We start from the raw sequence: 20648 nt of genomic DNA, 5'->3' as shown, positions 1-20648 counted from the left end.
CAGCATGTGTGTTACTGTTACATGAGAAACCATCTGTTCTGTAACCCTTCACCTGAAGTACAATAAAATATTAAAAAAAAAAAAAAAAATATTCTCAGGTTAAAAAAAAAAAGACATTTTTAATCCACTTTATCCATCGTAAAACTTGAAGAAGGCAGTGCAACTGATTCAGAATTCAGATTCAGGGGAAGAAATGTGTATTTCACAAATTTGGATGTTTTAAAATTAAAACAAAAGACGAAGTCCTGAAGACATTCCTATACCCTAACTAGTTACTCTACATCCTAAAGAATAACAGAAGTAGGAAACTTTACCCACAAAACCATTGACTGTACCATTATCCGTTTTATCAAAAATGTGGAGGCCTAAATGCCATGTTGAGTAGTAGGGTACAGATTCTCTCGATGGAATACTAACCCAATAAACCAGTTGCCGTCAGCTCCAACTCATGGCAACCCCATGTGTGTCAGAATAGAACTGTGCTCCATAGGGTTTTCAACGGCTGATTTTTCGGAATTAGATTGCCAGGCCTTTCTTCTGAGGCACCTCTAGATGGACTTCAACCTCCAACCTTTCAATTAGCAGCCAAGTGAGTCTGCACCACCCAGGGACTCCAACAGAATATTTAAACCTTACGAATAAAACCATCCATGCAGCACATGGAAAATTTTTTTCCCTTAGTGCCAATATTAATTAATGGATGTTAATATATTTGCTATTTTTAATAATAAACATTATTTTTTAGAACAGTTTGAGAGTTACAGAAAAATTGCAAAGATAGTTCAGAGAGTTCATATTTACCCCACATCCAGTTTCTCCTATTAACATCTTACATTAGTATAATGAAAATACCAATATCGATACATTATTTAATAAAGTTCACACTTTATTCAGATTTCCTGAGTTTTTACCTGACATCTTATTTTCTGTCCGGGATCTCATCCAGGATACCACATTCCATTTAGCTGTCAAGTCTCTTTAGGCTTCTTTGGGCTGTGAGAGCTTCTCAGACTTTACTTATTTTGATGACACTGACGGTTTGAGGAGTACTGGTTCGGTATTTTTTAGAATGTCCTTTTACTGAGATTTGGCTGATGTTTTTCTTATGATTAGACTGGGGTTACATTTGATGGGGGATTTTTTTTTTTTAATAATTTACTTCGTTTTTTGTTGTTGAGAATATATATAGCATAACATTTACCCATTTGATAATTTCTTCATATACAATTCAGTGACATTGATTACAATCTTCGAGTTGTGCAACCATTCTTTCTCATCCTCCTTTTCCGGATTGTTCCTCCCCCACTAACATAAACTCACGGTCCCCTAAGTCTTATCTACTGTTTGGAGTTGCCATTGTCAATTGTTAATTTGATCTCATATAGATAGTTCTTTAAAGAGCACAATGCTTTAGGTAGACATTCTTTACTAATTAAGCTAAACTATTGTTTGGTTTAAAGAAGACTTCAGGGGGTATTTTTTGTTTAAGGTTTAAAGATTATCTCTGGGCCATAGTTTCTGAGGTTCTTCCAGTCTTAATGACTCCAGAAACGGAAAAACGTTTTTGATATAAGGTTTAATTAAGTGTATAAAAACAAGGTATAAATGGTGTGCACCCTATGGTTAAAATTAGGTAGGTGCAAATTTCTGGAACATCAAGGACTGGACAGAATTATGCAAAAAAAGTAAAATAGCCCTTGTTTTAGGGTGGTGGGATTACCAGTAATCTAATCATGCTAATCAACATACATCTTGGTTATCAAAAAGGAGAGGGATTACCATTACGACCCAGCAATTCCATTCCTAGGTATATACCCAAAAGAATTAAAAGCAGGACCAACATAGACACTTGTGTACCAATGTTCACTGCAGCACTATTCACAGTAGCCAAAGGTGGAAACAGCCTAAAAGTCCATCAATAGATGAATGGATAAACAAAATGTGATATATACACACAGTGGAATATTACTTAGCCCTAAAAGGGAATGATGTTCTGATACATGCTACAACATGGATGAACCTTGAAAACATTATTCTAAGTGAAATAAGTCAGTCACAAAAGGACAAATACATAGTATGATTCCGCTTATATGAAATCTCTCCAACAGGCAAATTCAGAGACAGAAAGTAGATTAGAGGTTACCAGGGGCTGGGGGAAGTGGGGAATGGGAAGTCAGTGCTTAAGGATACAGAGTTTCTGTTTGGGGTGATGAAAACATTTTGGATATAGATAGTGGTGATGGTTGCACAACATGGTGAATATAATTAATGCCACTGAATTGTACACCTAAAAATGCTTAAAATAACAAATTTCATTTTATATATATAATTTTTTTACCACAATAATTTTTTTTTAAAAAAAGGAGAGGGAAGAACAGCAAAGCTGGTGTGCTACTTCCCAATATTGAGTCTAAAATCCCAGATAAAGGGAGTGGCCACATCTCAGCAGCCACAGGGAGCCGGAGAGCTATTGAGCATGTCCGGAGGCAAAGAGAAAAGGATCTACACACGCCCTGTGAAAAGCAGGTTTGAAAGAGTTCTCTGACAAAACTCTTAACATACAATGTATACACATCAGTGCCTAGTGGAGGCAGTAAGCATTATTTAGGGAAAAGGGAGAAACATGTAGCAACCGTAGTGAAGGATAGGGCTCCTCTGAAGATGCAGGGTCATGCCACTCCTCTATGGGGCCCAGGCTCTCAGCTCATGCTCTGCTGCACACGCCATCATGCCCAGCCCTCCCGACAACCCTGAGCTGTGTTCTGAACCTCCCCTCACAGTGAGAGAACTGAGGCTCTGGGCGGCCGGACAACAAGCCTGGGCCACATAGCTGGCAGGCAGTAGCCTTTGGATTCCTCATCCACAGTGTTTCCCTCCACTGAGCATTTTCCCCTTCCAAGCTCAGATCTCCCAGTGCCACCATAACATGTGACACCACCCAAGGCTGGGGCAATCTCCCAGCGTGCTTCTCACTGCCCCTAGCCACCAGGACTCCACACATAGCCAAGAGGGAAGAGTGGGGCCTCCTTCCTCATGAGAATGTTCCTCAGGAAGCTGATGAAAGCAGGCAGAGGGAAGCAGTTCCCTGGAACAGGTGGCCCTGACCTGGGGGCACATCCACACTGCCCTTGGGTGAGCACTAAACTCATACAAGGGTGAGCTGGACCCACCTGTTCTAGCTCCTATCTTCCATGGCTTCCTGCAAACCCTGAGGGACCTAAACTTGGCCCTGTGTGCCCTGAGCAGGTCTTTTCCTGCACTGGAGTGACGTTTCTTCCTCTGTAAAAATAGGGACAACCACTTGTGTCTTGTACATCACGTGAGGTCGTTGTGGGGCATGGTAATGATTGTAAGTTATTCCATAACTTGCAAAGTTCACATTTTATAAGTGCATTATACATAGAGAGAAATATAGATTTTGATATTGCTACAGATAAACCCAAATTTATTGACATATAGATACTAAACGTCTAGTGGACAAGTACCTACCAACCTACTACCTATTCCATTGGATTAAAAAACCTTTAGCTGACTTCAAGCCATCGAGGAAGAATTTCTTCATAACCTGGTTCCAGCTTGTTGCCCAAGCCTCTCTCTCATTACTCTTTGAATGGTCACCGACTGGTTTGACCAGCCCCCTCTCCCCTCTCTTCCAATAATAGCCCTTCCTCCAAATTGGCCTTTAGGGAATCATCCTCCACTCTTGGTCCATCTTGCTCCAATGGGTTGACCTGGTGCACATATGCATGTACACCTACACATACGGGCAAACACCCAGAATCTGGCCAATCAGAGCGGCCCACTCCACTGATGTAGTGATTGGTCCATCAGAGATATAAATCAAGGGGTTTCTGCTGGTGCTGTTAGGAAACAGAACTATGAGGAAGTGAACCTGGAGCTATGGCAGCCACCTGGCCAGTTCACTGGAAGAGAGGGGCCATCCTTGAAGAATATAGAGACAATACAAAGAAACACAAAATCAAGGCACTTCTAGCTGTGCCTGATCAGACCTTCCTCTGGACTTCTCAGTTACTCAAGCCAACAAATCCCCTTTTTAACTGAAGCCAGTCTGAGTAGGGGTCCTGTCACATTGCTATTTGAAGGTACAAGAATCCAAAGGCACCTAGAAAGGCTGAATCTAATGAGATGATGCTCAGTGACAGTAAAAAGGACATCCTGCTCTGGGTCCCATGAGTCTAAGTGCACATGGTCTGGAAAGCGCTGTAGCTCAATAGAAACACAAGAGGAGACACAGAGGATTTGGAGGCCACAGTGAACTATGGCCGCTGATAAAGCCAGTGGCTGAGGGGAGTGATCAAGAGGGAGCCTGGGTCCTGAGAGCAGAGCTGCCTGGGCACACCAAATGGGTACAAGTACACTATGCATTGTTTCCAGGTATGCTGAGCCCCTTGGTCCTTGGAGTAGCTGGGCCAGTTGCCTGTAGCCTGAGAAGCCTCCTCCACTTACGGCAGAATGATGTACAAGCATCAGTTGTTCCCTGTATGTGCTGTGATATGAAAAAAGTTTGAAAGCAGTGCCCTGGAATGCTGTCCCCAGTGTGGAGGCCACTCTAGCCAGTCACTTTGGGATGAGAATGACATCCACTCAATGGTTAAAGACCATTAACTACAAAGAATGGGATTGTACCAGATAGAATCCCAAACCCATCAACCTTTCTTTAGACTATGGCTGGCGGTAAAGTTTGAGAGCAGGAGACCCACAGAGAAGGAGACAGAAGCTTGTGGTTGAATAGCATTCCCAAAGTGTGGAACTAGGGAAACACTGAAGTGGAAAGAGGATTTAATTATGAAAATTGTTGCAGGCCAGTGGACAGATTCATTCCATACTCCTCTGGAGAAACCTCATTAATACTCTATGGCACCTGGCAGACACTGTTGATTTCTCCCCAACAGCCATTCCCAGTCTTCCTTCTTAACAAAGCCTCAATTTTGTTCCAGAGGCAACATGCCCAGCCTCAGGGGATAAATCAAGATTCGCCAAAGCCTAGTGGGGTAACCCCATTCCCTTTGCCAGTGACAGGCCTAATGGTGATCCCATAACCCAGTTCTGGCTGGTGGATATGAGGGGAAGTGTGCTAAGGATTGCTGGAAAAGTTTTCCCATATGATTTAAACAAAAGAGAAAGCATCTCTGGTTATGGTTACACAACATGATGAATGTAATTAACATCACTGAATTATAAACTTTAAAACGGTTAAAATGGGAAATTTTATGTTATATATATTTTACCACAATAATTTTTTTTAAAAAAAGGATTGAGTCTTTCAAGATGATTCTTTTTCCTACCCCCTTCCCTTCTACCTTGGCTACCCTTGTTTGAAGACATGTAGTTGGAGCTGCAGCAGCCATTTTACCACCATGAGGAAAGACCCAGAGAATGACAGACACTGATGCATACTAGTGATGGCCAAGTCATAGAACTAATCCAGGATCTGCTGACCTCCAGGCTTCTCTTCTTATGCAAGACAATACAATGACTGTACAGTTTAAACTACCACAATCAGCTATTCTGTAACTTGCCATCAGAAGCACACTTACTGACCAATACTTTCCCATAAATTATCTTATTTGCTCATTACTATACCTTACAAGGTAGTTATGATCCTTCATATAACAGAAGAGGGAGTTGAGGCTCAGAGAGGTTAAATGACATAGCTGGGTCTCAAACTCTCCTCTTCTGACAAGTAAACCCATGCTTCATCTAGCCTGCTCGACCTCCTAGTATAATGTCATTCATAGTTTGCTGATTCCCTTACTTCAGGAGCCATGTGTAAAGTCTTCAAAGCCAATGTGTAAAAGTTCAATTCAACAATTCCAAAATATGTTTGTGAAAGAATGCTGTGACAGTTGGCTCATTCCAAACATGTTGCTATTATTACAAAGCTTTCCCAAACTGTCGCAAAAAAAAAAAGAAGAAGAAGAAGAAGAGGAAAGACAGAAAGAGAGAGTGCCAGGAAGTAATTGGAAGGAAGTATTTTTTGGTTTGGGAGCCAGGAAATGTCAAGGAAACAAACGTAGCTATGATTTGCACTCCATCTCCAGTTGTGCCATGGGTTTCAAAAATAGGTTCTTTACTAAAGGCGCACAACAGAGTATCTGTGACAAGCGACAAGCTGCCTTAGGGGCTGAAAAAGCTACATTTGAGTCTGGGTTTTACTGTAACTTAACATATACGTTACATATATATATATATGATGGTAGGGAAGGAAAGTGCTTGGATTTTACCTTGAGTCCCTGGCCTTTTCTTGTTTTCAAACTGATTGGTCTGGACAATGGAAGTCCAATAGCCAACAGTAAATCCATTGTAAGCTGAAAACGGCCTCCTCTGAAAACAACTAAATATTTCTTTAATCCTTGCATTAAATTTTCTACTGTAGTATGAAAGTTACGCACTCTAAATTTAAGCTTCCCTAACTATAGACATTACTACTTTGTGGGGGGTGGGTGGGAGGGTAGCGGGGGTGGGGAGAGGTTTGATTACTTAGAAAACCTATTTAAGGCACTTTTTAAGGCAAAACATCAAATGCTTGTTCTGCATTTATATATCCGGAACATACTGAAGGTACTATTGTAATGACTCATGCTCAGAAAATCTTGTTTTTATATTCTGAAAACCATTTCTTCCATTTCGTACCATGGGAAGGGTCTTTAATAATCACAAGGGTCTTCAATAATCATAACATGAATGAATATTCCTTTTTTTGTAGCTTCAGTATCTACACTATCAGGGACATCAGCCAGTCCCAGAAAGAGTTATTTCACAGTTCCTTTCCCAAGGGAACAAAGCGAGAGCGGGTCCCAGATTAACAACGGCTTTTGTTGGCTTATATTTTCAAAAATTTCTCTGAAATTAAAGTTGTGTGTGGTTGGCAAGAATTTCTTTTCTTTAATCTGGACATGGTTTCTGCCTCTGATACTCTGAAAAGAAGCTTGTTGGTAAAAGGGCAAGCTGTGACCCTCTCGCATACACAACTACTTCAGCACTGGCTTAAAAACGTCTTCTCATTTTTCTGTAAACCTAAAGCTGCTCTAAAAAATAAATTCTATTTTTAAAAAAAAGGCTTTGCTGAAAACACATCTTTCAAATATAAATGTTCTTTCCATTTAACAGATTTTTAGCTCAATATTTATTTGTCCTCCATATCGAATGGTCTGAAAAAGTATCTACACATCTATTCAAAGCCCATTACTGGTTATGTGCTTCCCATAGTCTCCTTACTTGGCCAAGGACTCTCAGTGTCACCCGCCAAGCTGTGTGCATTTCCCATCCATTTATGAGAAGAACAGAGAGAACAGATAGTAGCAGGAACCAACTGCTGCTTGGGAGAGAGATAAGTGCCCACCGGGGACATCCGACAACCAGAAGCTCAACCCCAACTGCAGTTATACCATGCTATCTTTGACGCGGAGGGGAAAACTGGAGAGTTTAGACTCCAAGCTGAACATACTCCTCAAACACTGAGCTCTGGTCCGAGGGTAGTATGATGTGTCCTGTGCTAATGCCACCCTGCTGAATGGTACAAATTTTCAAGTGGACATCCCAGGATTCTAAATTCTTCCTTTGCCTTTCTAATCAAGAGCCAGAGAGAGAGAGAGAAACTAACTTTGTCCAGCAGCTCCTGTTGAAGCACTGTAGTTTGCCTAAGTAAAATTCAGTGCTACAGGAGGAAGTTTGATGAAACAATTGAAAGTCTCTCCTGGTTGCAGTTCAGGACTTGAGTTATCAACCATCTGCGCTAGCGGCTGCTTTCCCAGGACACTTCCTTATTAGAATTGACACAATTTGTAAGCTCCTTGTAAAAGGTTTTACCAGGATTTATTTACTCAGTCAGGGCTGTGGTTTATTATTACTAAGAATAAGAAGGGCCTCCTATTAGAAAAGAACAGCCACAGTCCTAGCACTGACAGGTAGAAACTTTACTGGCCCTCTATCAATCAATTCAACAGCCTAGTCTCTAGGGATTTGCCAAAAGATAATCGGTGGCAATTATGAAACCATCACCAGGAGTTGCCAGCAGGGCTTGGGAGAGATTTCTGAACTCTGTAGGCAATTACAAGGTAAAATAGAAAATCATTTTATGAAGCAGCAATTTTCTCTAGAAGCTAGAAGAGATGTAATACTGGCTTAAATTTAAAAACCAGTTGCTGTTGAGTCAACTCCGACTCATGGCTATCCCATGTGTGTCAGAGTAGAACTGTGCTCTATAGGGTTTTCAATGGCTAATTGTTCAGAAGTAGATTGCCAGGCCTTTCTTCTGAGGTGCCTCTGTTAGTAGCTGAGCATGTTAACTGTTTGCACCACCCAGAGACTACAGCTTAAATTGAAGTGACTAAGAAATAGTACCGGGCAAAGAGGTGTGGTACAGAACCTTCTTCTCCCATCCACCTTAAGATTCCAAATTAACTCAACAATGGCTACACAGCTCAACAAAGTTTAGGGAATTTGTGGTAAGAAGCCTGCTCTCGCCTCTCCTTTGCCATAAAACACTGTCTCTTTTCATATACAATTAAAGATGACCAAGAGGGCAATGGGCTTGAGATCTTGGGAAGCCGCCTTCTTCAGGAAGAGGATGATGGCACTGCAAGGGAGGCCAGCATAGCCAGGAGAAGCTGGGTCAGCGCAGCACCAGCCCCCAACTCACTGTGCTGGCCCAGTTCTATATGGAGGGAGGCAGCTGCACAAAAGGTGGAGGTTTTGATGAGTAGGATGGGTGAGGGCTCTGAGGGCCCAAGCACGGGATCTGCTTTGCAGACACAGCAGCAATCTTAACCCTTAGAGGTGTCACAGAGTCTCACATGACTCTTCCAACAAGCCTGTTGTGGAAATCACGATTCCCACACAGGATGCAGTGACGCAGGATTTGCTGTTCACACTGCTCAGGTCCACCTGAAATCAGAATCCAGGTCTTCGGTAGCTAAATGTTTTTCCTTCCCCTTACCGAACCAAGGCGACATGGGCATTCCCTCATGGATCACTGCACTGGTTGCGGCTCAGCCTCAGCACCAGGAACACCGCATCTCTATGATGGGCGGCTCCGAAACAAACGTTCATGGGGAAGGGAGAGGATGCGGGGAGTAGGCTGACCAGAGCCCCCTCAGGGCCCCGGCTTCGGGCCTGTCTGCGGTTTGCCTCCACTGGGGCTACTGGCCAGTTGGGCGCACACCTTTCCAGGTGGACCAGTGTTGGGAAAAGTAGCCGCTACTGGTGAGGAGGGTCACCAGACACTCCTGCAGGAGCCCCCTTATCCAGGCACAGAAGAGGAGACAGGCGCTTCCACAGGCGGGAAACCGCCTGGCCGAGCGCATACCCCTGAGGAGACGCGCCCCAGGTTTGCAATTCCAAGGTCCGTGGTCTTTCCACTCTCTCCTCCTCGTTCCCAAACGGCCCTTCTTGCTCGCTTTTCCTGCGGCCACCCACCCAGGAACAGGACCCTCCCAAAGGCAGCCCGGGGCCAACTAGCAGCGGGAGCTGGGAGACAGCAGGACCCCCTCGGGGACCGCCACCCCAGCCTCCGCCCCTCAAGGCAGGCTGCCGATGGACTTGCGCGCAGTGCTGGCGGGCGCCCCTTCCTTAAGGAGATGGATCCACTGGCCCTCGCTTCCAGTGCACTGACACACTTCCCCCAAGCGACCGGCCCGCGGCCCTGCACCAGGACGCCTCACCTCACGCAGCAGGCGCTCCAGGTGCTGCTCTGCCCAGGCAGCCAGGGTGTCAGGCGGACGCGCATGCCGCAGCAGCTCCCGCTCCTCCTCGAGCACGGCCACCCGGCCCTGCAGCGCGGCAGCCTGGGTGCCCAGCAGCAGGCAGGCCGCCGCTGAGCCCACGGAAAGCAGCAGGCACAGGGCGCTCACTGCTCGGGCTCCGGGCGCCAGCGCGGTACTTCCCCCACCGCAGCTGCCCGCCTGGCCGCTCTTCTGCGCCTCGCCGCTGCTCTCGTCTGAGTGCATGGCACGCTCTTGGAGGCGCGTGGGCTTTCCGAGATGGGTGGTGTGGAGCTGGGCCCGCAGGCTGAGCGCGCAGGAAGCGGGCGTAAGCGCCTGAGGCACAACGGCAGGCCGGCGCCGGTTCGGCCTCTGGGCAGCAGCTGAACACAACGCACACCCCCTTCACCGCCGCCAGCTCCTCCACAGCAGCCACTTTGGGCAGTTTCCTCTATGCAAATAGACCCTGCCAGAAAAGGAGCCGAGACCCACCCAGGGGAGGAGCGGCCCTGCTGGCCCCACAAGGCGAGGGGGCGTGGGCGGGGTGGGAGCTGGCTTCTCCAAGCCGCCCACCGGTGCCTGGGACCCCCTGCGTAGCGCACACCTCTACCCTCACCTGCCCTGAGCATGTGGCCTGCACCCACACTAGCGTGCGGACCTGAGCCTCCCAGCTGAATCCCTGCTGCAACCCCAAGAGGTTTGAAGTGCGCCCGGTGACTCCGCGGGCCTTCTGCAGCGCACCCCAGACTACAGCACAATTTGTGCCTTGGGAGCATTCTCCTGAACTTGTGAATTAACCTTTCTGACAATTTACAAAAACTTCAGAACTTCAACCCTGTGGAAAACTTGGCGGATCCGCCCTAGATGGGGGCTTAGCGCCGCTTGGTGGCCGAAAGTGACCTCTGCGCACTCACGTTTAGAGAGGCAGTCCTAGATGAGATTGCGCCAAGCAGAAGGGATGCCTCTTAGCATCTTAATTCTCTCACCATTTATGATGTGCCAGAAATGGTGCAGGAAACAGAAATGGTAAGATATTGTTCCTAACCTAGAAAGGGCTTTTATTTAAGAAAACCTAAACTATAACAAATGGAAAAGAGGGAAAAAGGAACTCCAACTTTGTTGACGGCTGAATTCTGCAATGGAAACACAACTTGGCAAAAAATGATTCAGTATGCATGACATGTAAGAGTCCTTGGGTGGCGCAAACAGCTAAGTGCTAGACTACTAGCCAAAAGGTTGGCATCTTGTAAGACAGGCCTTGGCGATCTGCTTCTGAAAGGTCACAGCCTTGAAAACCCTATGGAGCACAGTTCTACTCTGACACAGACGGGGTTGCCATGAGTCAGATTCCAATGGACGACAACTAACAGCAATGCACCACATTTGACCTATACTGCAATTCTGCTGCAAATTTAAAGCATTAAGACTGGAAAGTTCTCTGGTGCACAACTGGGGTCCAGAGAAGAGAATGAAGCTCCTTTGCCAGAGTGGCCCTAACAGTCTTGGCAGGAAAGGTGAGAAAGTCAGGCCGTGCTGTCCGCTTCCTTCCAAATTCCTACCGGGCATATTCATATCCTAAAATGGGTCACAAGTAACTCTCCCAGCAAACTCCTGTTATGTCCAAGGAAAAACATCTTCCCAGACTGCCCCATCTAAGGTGGCTGTACCCTCAGTCCCACTCAGAGGAATTACTCAGGGGTCAGGATATTTATCTAAAATTACCTTTTTATTAACTACAGTATTTTTGCAAATAACATACCCATGTCAATAATGTGCCCACACATATAATGCCTGCATAGCTCACTTATGAAAATAGCAAGGAGGGTTGCATGGGCTGGCAAAAAACATATAATACATGCATTATTTACATAAAAATACGGTATATCTCCTTTGTCTCATTCACCACTGTTTCCTCAAATAATAGAACAGCCTCTGGCTCATAGTTGGTGCTCAATACATATTTGTTAATTAAGGAAAGGTGAAAATATGTTTACTATCTACAGCTTATTTTAAAAAGCATGCAAGAAAATATATACTACTTGTGTCGGTTGGAGTCCAGGAAGGAGAGAGATGGCATCCTTACAAAACGTGACTGAAGACATCTGAATGTAAGGGCTCTTCACAAAGCAAGGAAATGAAGGAAAACCAACAAGGGCACTGAAGAAGCTGTCAACAGGGCTAGCAACAGTGGGAGCTGAAGGCGCAAGAGGAGGGAACTCTTATAGGAGTGCTGAAGAGCTTATTCAAAGAGGGCTCCTCAATAGGGGCGGTGGCCTTTGATAAAGGGACACAGCCTCTGCTCTCTCCTGCTGGGACCTCCCATTGATCAAACCTACAGGACAAGGGAGCCCAGCTGATGCAGTGCAAAGAGTCACCATCCTGAGGGCTGAGAGAAGAGTCAGAAGGATGGGGAATGGATCTAGAAGGTCAAAGAATGGGGCAAAAAAAGAGGGAATACCCACTACATTATGTAACATGTAGTACTTAAAAACCAGTTGCCATCTAGTCAATTCCAACTCATGATGACCCCATGTGTGTCAGAGTAGAACTGTGCTCCACAGGGTTTTCAATGGCTGATTTTTTTGAAAGCAGATCACCAGGCTTTTCTTCTGAGGTGCCTCTGGGTAGACTCAAACCACTAACCTTTCAGTTAGCAGCTAAGCGTGTTAACTGTTTGCACCACCCAGGAAGTCCATATAGCACTTACCAAGGTCAGTCTAGTTACTGCTGCCTCTGAATGTCTTATCTGCTAGCAACAGGTTAACTTTAGCCCCTGACATGGCATTATTCCTCAGGAAGACCAACTGGCCACCCGGTCTCTAATCCACTACATTGAACTTCCTCCATCCTGGAACAGCAGTTTGACCCTCATAGGGATAGATATCTATCTCAGGTACAGGTTTATCTTTCCTGTCTGCAGAGCCTCAGCCAGCACTATCTATCCTTACGGAATACCCCACCCACAGCCTAGCAGCCAACCAAGGCACCCAGTTTACAGCAAAGGAGGTGTGGGAGTGAGCCCATGACCATGGAATCTACTGGTTGTATTAAATACTGCACCAGCCAGCAGCAGCCAGCTTCACAGAACTCTGGAACTACCTTCTAAAGGGACAGATAAACACTCTGATGCAGGGTTGTCTTTCAGGGTGTGGTATATACATTAAATCAGGGGCCTCTATACGTATGATGTTATGTTCCCAGTAGGTCTCTGTGTAGCTCAAATGGTTTGTGCTCAATTACTAACTTAAAGGGTAGTGGTTTGAACCAACCCCGCAGCACTACAAAAGAAAGGTCTGGTAATCTGCTTCCATAAAGATTATAGCCAGGAAAACCCTATGGAGAAGTTCTACTCTGTAACACGAGGTTGCCATGAGTCAGAATTGACTCAACAGCAACGAGTTTGGTCTTTTTTACCTTCCCAGTAGGAAGAATACATGGGTCCAGGAACCAGGGATGGATGCAAGAGTGCCCCACTGCAGGATTTTGTGCTTGCAGACCCCACAGCTCTGGGCTCTGCAGGATTGGAGGTCCTAGTTCTCAAACAGGGTGTACTCTTTCCAGGGGACTTAGCAAGGGTCTCATTAAACTACAAGCTATAGCCACCACTCAAAGCACTTTGAACTCTGTGCCCAGGGACCAGTAGTCAAGAAGAAGAGTCACCACTTTGGCATGAATAACTGACCCTGATCAGCAGGAGGTAGGGCTGCTATTATACAGTGGGGGCTGGGAGGAATATGCCAGGTGCCTCGTGATACTCCTTTACGCTACTGTAACTGTGAAAAAAAGACATGAAGCAACACTAGCCAGATGATTGACAAGGGCTCAGACTCTTCAGAATAATAAAAAAACAAAAACAAAAAACCAGTAAAACAAAAACCAAACCAAACGCTGTAGAGGCAATTCCAACTCATGGCAACCCCGTGTGTGTCAGAGTAGAACTGTGATCCACAGGGTTTTCAATGGCTGATTTTTTGGAAGTAGACTGCCAGGCCTTTCTTTCAAGATGCCTCTGGGTGAACTAAGACAGAACCTCCAACCTTTGGTTAACAGCTGAGTGCATTAACCATTTGCATCAACTGAGCGACTCCTCGGAATAAAAGGGCATTATAAAAAATTTTATAAAACGGGAGATTATTTGGGTCAGATAGGATGGAGAACCATCGTTGTTGTTTGTTGCTGTTGAGTCGATTTTGACTCATAGCGACCCCAAGTGTGCAGAGCAGAACTGCTCCATAGGGTTTTTAAGGCTGTGACCTTTCAGAAGCAGATCACCAGGCCTGTCTCCCAAGTAGCTTCTGCTGGGTAGGTTCAGACCACCAAGCTTTCAGCTACATCGAGAACACTGTAGTAGAACATAATAATGCTGATAATGAAAGTGTTCAAAAACTGTTCAAGAAGGTAGGGGTACTTAATCCATTTTTTAAAAACTTTCAGCAAAAATGACTTAAATTAAGCTGTAAGACTTAAGGGAATAGGATTCAATTACATGGGGAAATTGTTACATAAAAAAGATAGTATAATGTGGTAGAAAATGTGCCAGGTCTTGACTCAAAATGCTTTGATTCTGGTCCTGGCTCTACTAATAGCTCACAGTATAACTTGAAGCAAGCTACTTACCTTCTCAGATCCTCAGTTTTCCAGCTTGTAAAATGGAGATACTGATAGGGGCTGGATTTACCCTCCTTCCTAAAACAACTAGAAAACCAGACAGAATATATGAAAAAAGTTTTCAAGGTATTAAAGATCAGAAAACAAAGACAGGGATTCCTGGGAGATAGGAAACAAATGAAGGGGGTCCAAGGATTACCCTAGCTTACTCTCTGGAGAGATTTTCTAGGCCATGGTGCAGGGAGGGGGGAACCCTGGCAGTTGTCCTGAGGTGAAGAGATGGATCTGGGAGACTGGGGAGGCCAGGGCAGCTGGAGTTAGCAAGTAGAGGATTGGAGAGAGGGAGAGCCGCAGAGAGAAAACCAGAGATCTGCAGATAGTTCCCTGGAGTCTCCACTTGAGTTCAGATCAGCATGTGTATGTGAGCAAACTACCTTAGACCAGGGAAAGAACCATCCAGGAGAATTAGATTCTAATTATTAGAAGAAATAATCCCCATACCTTACACAAGGCCAGGAATTGTTCTTATTCCTACCAGCTATTAGAAAACCTGGGGCATAGGGCAGAGTAAGGAACCCTGGTGGCACAGCAGTTAAGTGCTCAGCTGCTAACTGAAAGGTTGGTGGTTTGAGTCACTAGCCGCTCCAGGGGAGAAAGATGTGGCAGTCTGCTTCCATAAGGATCACAGCCTTGAAGCCTATGGGGCAGTTCTACCCTGTCCTGTAGGGTTACTATGAGTCAGAATTGGCTCCATGGCAGTGGATTTGATTTGGTTTTGGATAGAGTACTCAAAAAGCTTTTACCCTCAGTCCCATACCAAAAAACTAAACTTGTTGCTGTCGAGTGAATTCCAACTCACAGTGACCTTATAGGACAGAGCAGAACTGCCCCATAGGGTTTCCAAGCAGCGGCTGGTGGATTCGAACTGCCGACCTTTTGGCTAGCAGTTGAGCTCCTAAACACTGCACCTCAGCACTAGCGAAAAAATAGTTTTAGAATGCTAATCTGTTCCTGCCTAACAAAACTTAAAAGCAAAATGTGAAAAACCCAAACTGATTCCAAGTAAATTAACCATGTCCCAGAACAAAGCTCAAGCATATAAGAATATAAAAATATCCAGTATCCAACCAGGTAAAATTCAAAATGCCTGGCATCCAATCAAAAATTACCAGGCATACAAAGCAGCAAGAAATAGACCCCATAAAGAGAAGAAAAATCAATCAAAACTGACCCAGAACAACAGATAGCAGACTTGGTAGACAAGGACATTAAAAGTTATAACTGTATTCCATATATTCAAAGAAATAAAGTTTGAACATTTAGAGACATAGAAGATATATTAAAAAAAGACCAAAAACAAAATTCTAGGAATTAAAATGACAGTGTCTGAGATGAAAAATACACTAAATGGGATTAATGGCAGATTAGACACTGAAGAAAAGATTAGTGCATTTGAAGACAAAGTAATAGAAACTACTGAAAATGAAACAGAGGAAAAAAAGATTAAAAACAAATCAATCAGTGAGCTGTGGGACAATTTCAAGTCGCCTAAATATATACGTGGAAACCCTGGTGAGTGCAGTGGTTAACAGCTACGGCTGCTAACCAAAAGATCAGCAGTTCGAATACACCAGGCACTCCTTGGAAACCCTAAGGGGCATTTTCTCTGTTCTTCAGGGTTGCTATGAGTCAAAATCGACTCGACGGCAGCGGGTTTTGGTTTAACATATATGTTCCTGGAGAAGGACATCATGCTTGGTAAAGCAGACAGCAAAAAAGAAGACCCTTAACAAGATGGACTGACACAGTGGCTCCAACAATGGGCTCAAGCATAGCAACAATTTTGAGGATGGCACAGGACCAGGCAGTGTTTCCTTCTGTTGTACACAGGTTCACTATGAGTCGGAACCAACTCAGTAGCACCTAACAACAACAATATGTATGTAACCAAAATCTCTGGGAGGGTAGAGAGCAGAAAAAAAAAAAAAACTGAATGGCTGAAATTTTTTTTTCCAAATTTGATAAAAACTATAAACTCACATATTCAAGAATCTCAATGAACCCCAAGCACAAGAAACAAGAAGATAATCACCCAAGGCACATCATAGTCAAACTGCTTTAAAGTAAAGAAAAAAGCTTAAAAGCAATCAGAGGAAAAGGACACGTACAGAGGAACTAAGATAAGAATAACAATAGGCTTCTTATTGGAAATAACGCAACCCAGAAGATACAGGAGCAACATCTTTTGTAAATCTAAAATTCTATACCCTGTGAAAATATCTTTAAAAAGCAAAACAGACTTCTGGCAGCATGGCACTCGAGGCAGATGCACCATGCCGTCCCTCCAGAGCAAAGATCCGAGAAACTGAGCCAGAGAAAACAGCAATCCTGAAACCCTAAACATCAAATGAAGAGATAGAGAACTCAGCCAAGCACCAAATGGAGTAAGAAACTGACAGAGAACAGAAAGCGAGGAGACATACATGCAGAGGTCCCCTTATCAGCTAACGCAGCACAGATTCGCCATCTTGGACTTCCATCAGAGCCAAGCAAACAGGGGGTACAAGAAAACAGCTTCACAGAGCTTCCAGCAGGAGACAGAATAACCGGCAACCAGCGATATATGCCTTCCCACCCCGCAACCTTCTTCACCCCCACTCGGCCTCCTCTGCTTCCCGTGGCCACAGTCTCTTGGCCGGGAAGCACCAGCTGCTTAGATTCCACCCGTCTGCACTGGGCGACTCCCTCACTGCCATTTGTTGGCTGCTGGTGTTGCTTTTTTCCGCTTCTTTTGATTTCTTCCTTACCTCTCACCACCACCCCACACCTCCTTTTGCTCAAATACCTGGCCCCATGTGCCATCTTTGCTTCTTCCTGAAAGGCTTTGGACCTCGCCTTGAAAGTAAAACTGCTTCCTGGTCCTTGCTGCCATGCTGATGGGATCCTGGGGCTTTTTGTTTTGAATCGTTTGTTTTCTTCTTTTATTCTTGAATTGGGAGCCTGTTCTAGCCAGGCAGTACTGTGCGGCTTGGTACCTACTCCCTCAGTTTGCGCAGACGCGCAGAAGGATCCCTGAGGGCATTTCTTTTTAAGTGGGGTTTTTTCTTTTCTTTTTTGGGGGGTTTTTCTTTTTTTTATTTTAATTTGTTTTGTTTTCTTATCCCTCTTTTTCCCTTTTTGTCTTTCTTCATTACTCAGCTTCTTGGCTCTCTATACTTTCCTTTTCTTCCGTCCCCTGAATACGTGGCGCTGAGTCACACCTCTATGACTTCTAGCCAGGATGTACTTCAACACCGGGGAACAACTTCCTCAGACCTCATAGCCATACCGGAGGGATCCCTGGGAGCTTTTTTCTTTCCAATTTTTATTTATTCATTCTTTTTTCTTTTTCCTCATTTTGTTTTTCTCCATTCCATAGTCTCTCATCTCTCCACTCCAAAGGCAAGCTCCCCCAGCACTCTTTTTTGTTTGTGTATTTTTGGCTCCTGTTCCTCTCTCCTCTCCCCCATACCCATCTTAGCTCCACAAATCACAATCTCCACCCCTCCATCCTGCCTACCTGCACCATGTGCTTAACATCACACCACCAAGCAGCACAGGCACAGCCTACCAGAACCTGCCCTGCAATGATTACTGGCTTGCCCTGCTGTCTGTATTTAAGTGCCACAAACAGCCCATCCCAGCAACTCCTCTTCAGCTAGACCTGCCCTGCCGTACCATATCTGAGCAACTGACCCTGCCAATTGGAGAAGGTGAACAGTATCGTGCCCACAGATGAGCAAACAACAAAGAACACACAGCCTGTCTGCTCAGACATAGCCAAATTAAAAAAAAAAAGGACGAAACAAATCTACAATCAATAAATGAGAAAACTAACTACTGAATGCCCCAAAGACAGCAGACAGTATCAAAACATTTACAAAAACAAGACACGATGGTTCCAGTAGGCGTCCAAAATACAACATCAGATGACTTTCCAGTAAAAGACAAGGCACTAGAACTACCTGATAGGGAATTCAAATAGTTAATATTCACAATTATCCAAGAGTTGAAGCAAAAAGCAGACAAAACTGAGGAAAAAATAGACAAATTCCTGGAAAAGGCAGACAAATTCCTGGAAAATACAGACAAAAAAACGGAAGAATTCAGGAAAATAATGCAGGAACAAAATACCAAAATAAATTCACAACTAGAAATTATACAAAAACAATAATTAGAAATCCAAAAGATAGGAAACACCAAGATTTCAGAGATTGACAGTGTCATAGAAAGCATGAGGACCAGATTTGAAACGGTAGAAGGCAGGATCAACGAAATTGAAGACAAACACTTGGATACAACTGTTTGAGGAAAAATCAGAAAAAAGAACGAAGGAAAACGGACAGACCCTGAGAATTATGTGGGATACAATCAAAAGCAAAAATCTGTGAGTGATCAGAACAGCGAGAAAATAGAAAACAGAGAGGATCACTGAAGAACTGCTGACAAAACTTCCCCACTATCGTGTAAGATGAAAAGGTGGCTAGCCAAGCAGCTCAACGAACCCCATATAGGATACACCCCAAAAGAAAATCACCAAGGCATATCCTAATCACACACACCAAAATCAAAGACAAAGAATCCTGAGAGCAACTCATGAAAAACAAGAAGCCACATACAGAGAAGAAACAATAAGACCAACCTCAGATTATTCGGCAGAAACCATGCAAGAAGGCAATGGGATGACATATATAAAACCTTCGAAGAAAAAAATTGCCAGCCAAGAATAACATATCCTGCACAAACTCTCGTTCAGATGTGATGGTAAAATTAGGACACTTCCAGATATAGAGAAATTAAATGAATATGTAAAAACCAAACCAAACTTACAAGAATTCTTAAAGTGAGTCCTTTGATCTGAGAGCGAACAACTTCAGCTCAGAGGCTAATCTAGGATACAGGATCGTACCAGCCAGATACCAATCAACTCTCAAGGACTATGCAAAACCAAAAGAAATACAACAGGGAATCAGAGCAGTTAATCTGTAAATGACAACAGCATCAGAACAATAAGAGAGTAATACGTGTCGTAGGTATAGAACCTTCTAATGGAGAGGAAGGCAAGGTGATACCAAGTAACAATAGACTGCTTCAAACTTAGAAAGATAAGGGTAAATTTCACGGTAACCACAAAGAAAGTTAACAAACATACTCATAAAAATAAAGAGGAAACAAAGTCTCAGTAAAAACAAAACCTACAAAAACAAACGAAAAAAAAAACCCACAAGCAAAAGGAATTCAGTACAGAAGAGTAAGAAGAACAAAGAAAACGTCACCACCACAAAAAAAAGCACTACAAAATGACAGCAATAAACTCACATCTATCAACAATTAAACTGACCGTAAATGGCCTCAACACATCCATAAAGAGACGGAGAGTAATAGAATGGATAAAAAACAGGATCCATCAATATGGTGTCTACAAGAGACACACCTTAGAAACAAAGACATGGATTTATTAAAAATCAAAGGTTGGAAAAAAATATATCAAGCTAACAACTACCAAAAAAGAGCAGGAGTGGCATTACTAATTGCAGATAAAATAGACTTTAAAACAAAATTCACCATAAAAGATAAAGCAGGACACTATATAATGATTAAGGGGACAATCCATCATGAAGACATAACCATAATAAACATCCACCCACCCAATGACAGGGCTCCAAAATACATAAAACTCTAACAGTACTGAGAGAGAAATGGACAGTTCCACAATAATAGTAGGAGACTTCAACACACCACTCTCAGTAAAGGATAGAACATCTAAAGAGAAACTCAGTGAAAACACAGAAGACCTAAAGGGCACAATCAGCCAACTTGATCCCACAGACATATATAGAACATTCCATCCAACAGCTGCAAAGTACACATTCTTTTCCAATGCACACGGAACATTCTCCAGAATAGACCACATCTTATGCCACAGAGCAATCCTCAACAAGATCCAAAACGTTGAGATAATACAAAGTAGCTTCTCTGACCACAATGCCATCAAGGCAGAAATTAACAACAGAAAGAGCAAGGAAAAAAATCAATTACATGGAAACTGAATAACACCCTGCTTACAAACCACTCGGTAATAGAGAAATCAGAGATGGCATCAAAAAATTCCTAGAATCAAATGAGAATGAAAACACCTCATACCAAAACCTTTAGGACACAGCAAAGGCAGTCCTCAGAGGACAATTTACAGCAATAGATGCACACATCAAAAAAGAAGAAAGGGACAAAATCAAAACATTGACTAGACAACTCAAATATAGAACAGCAAAAAAGGCC

The 20648-nt window shown here is 43.8% G+C and overlaps 1 protein-coding gene across 1 annotated transcript in view; it reads right to left on the bottom strand.

Moving 5' to 3' along the window:
- Positions 1–9968, bottom strand: part of COL23A1 (collagen type XXIII alpha 1 chain) — a 451370-nt gene extending 441402 nt beyond the window's left edge. The window contains exon 1 of the mRNA XM_004371297.1: positions 9684–9968. Within this exon, the coding sequence (XP_004371354.1) occupies positions 9684–9968 (285 nt within the window). The remainder of the gene's footprint in view (positions 1–9683) is intronic.
- Between the last annotated feature and the right edge of the window lie 10680 nt (positions 9969–20648).

Source organism: Trichechus manatus, unplaced genomic scaffold (assembly GCF_000243295.1).
Source record: "Trichechus manatus latirostris isolate Lorelei unplaced genomic scaffold, TriManLat1.0 scaffold00011, whole genome shotgun sequence".
Lineage (NCBI taxonomy): Eukaryota > Metazoa > Chordata > Mammalia > Sirenia > Trichechidae > Trichechus > Trichechus manatus.
This window is presented reverse-complemented; position numbering and strand designations above follow the sequence as displayed.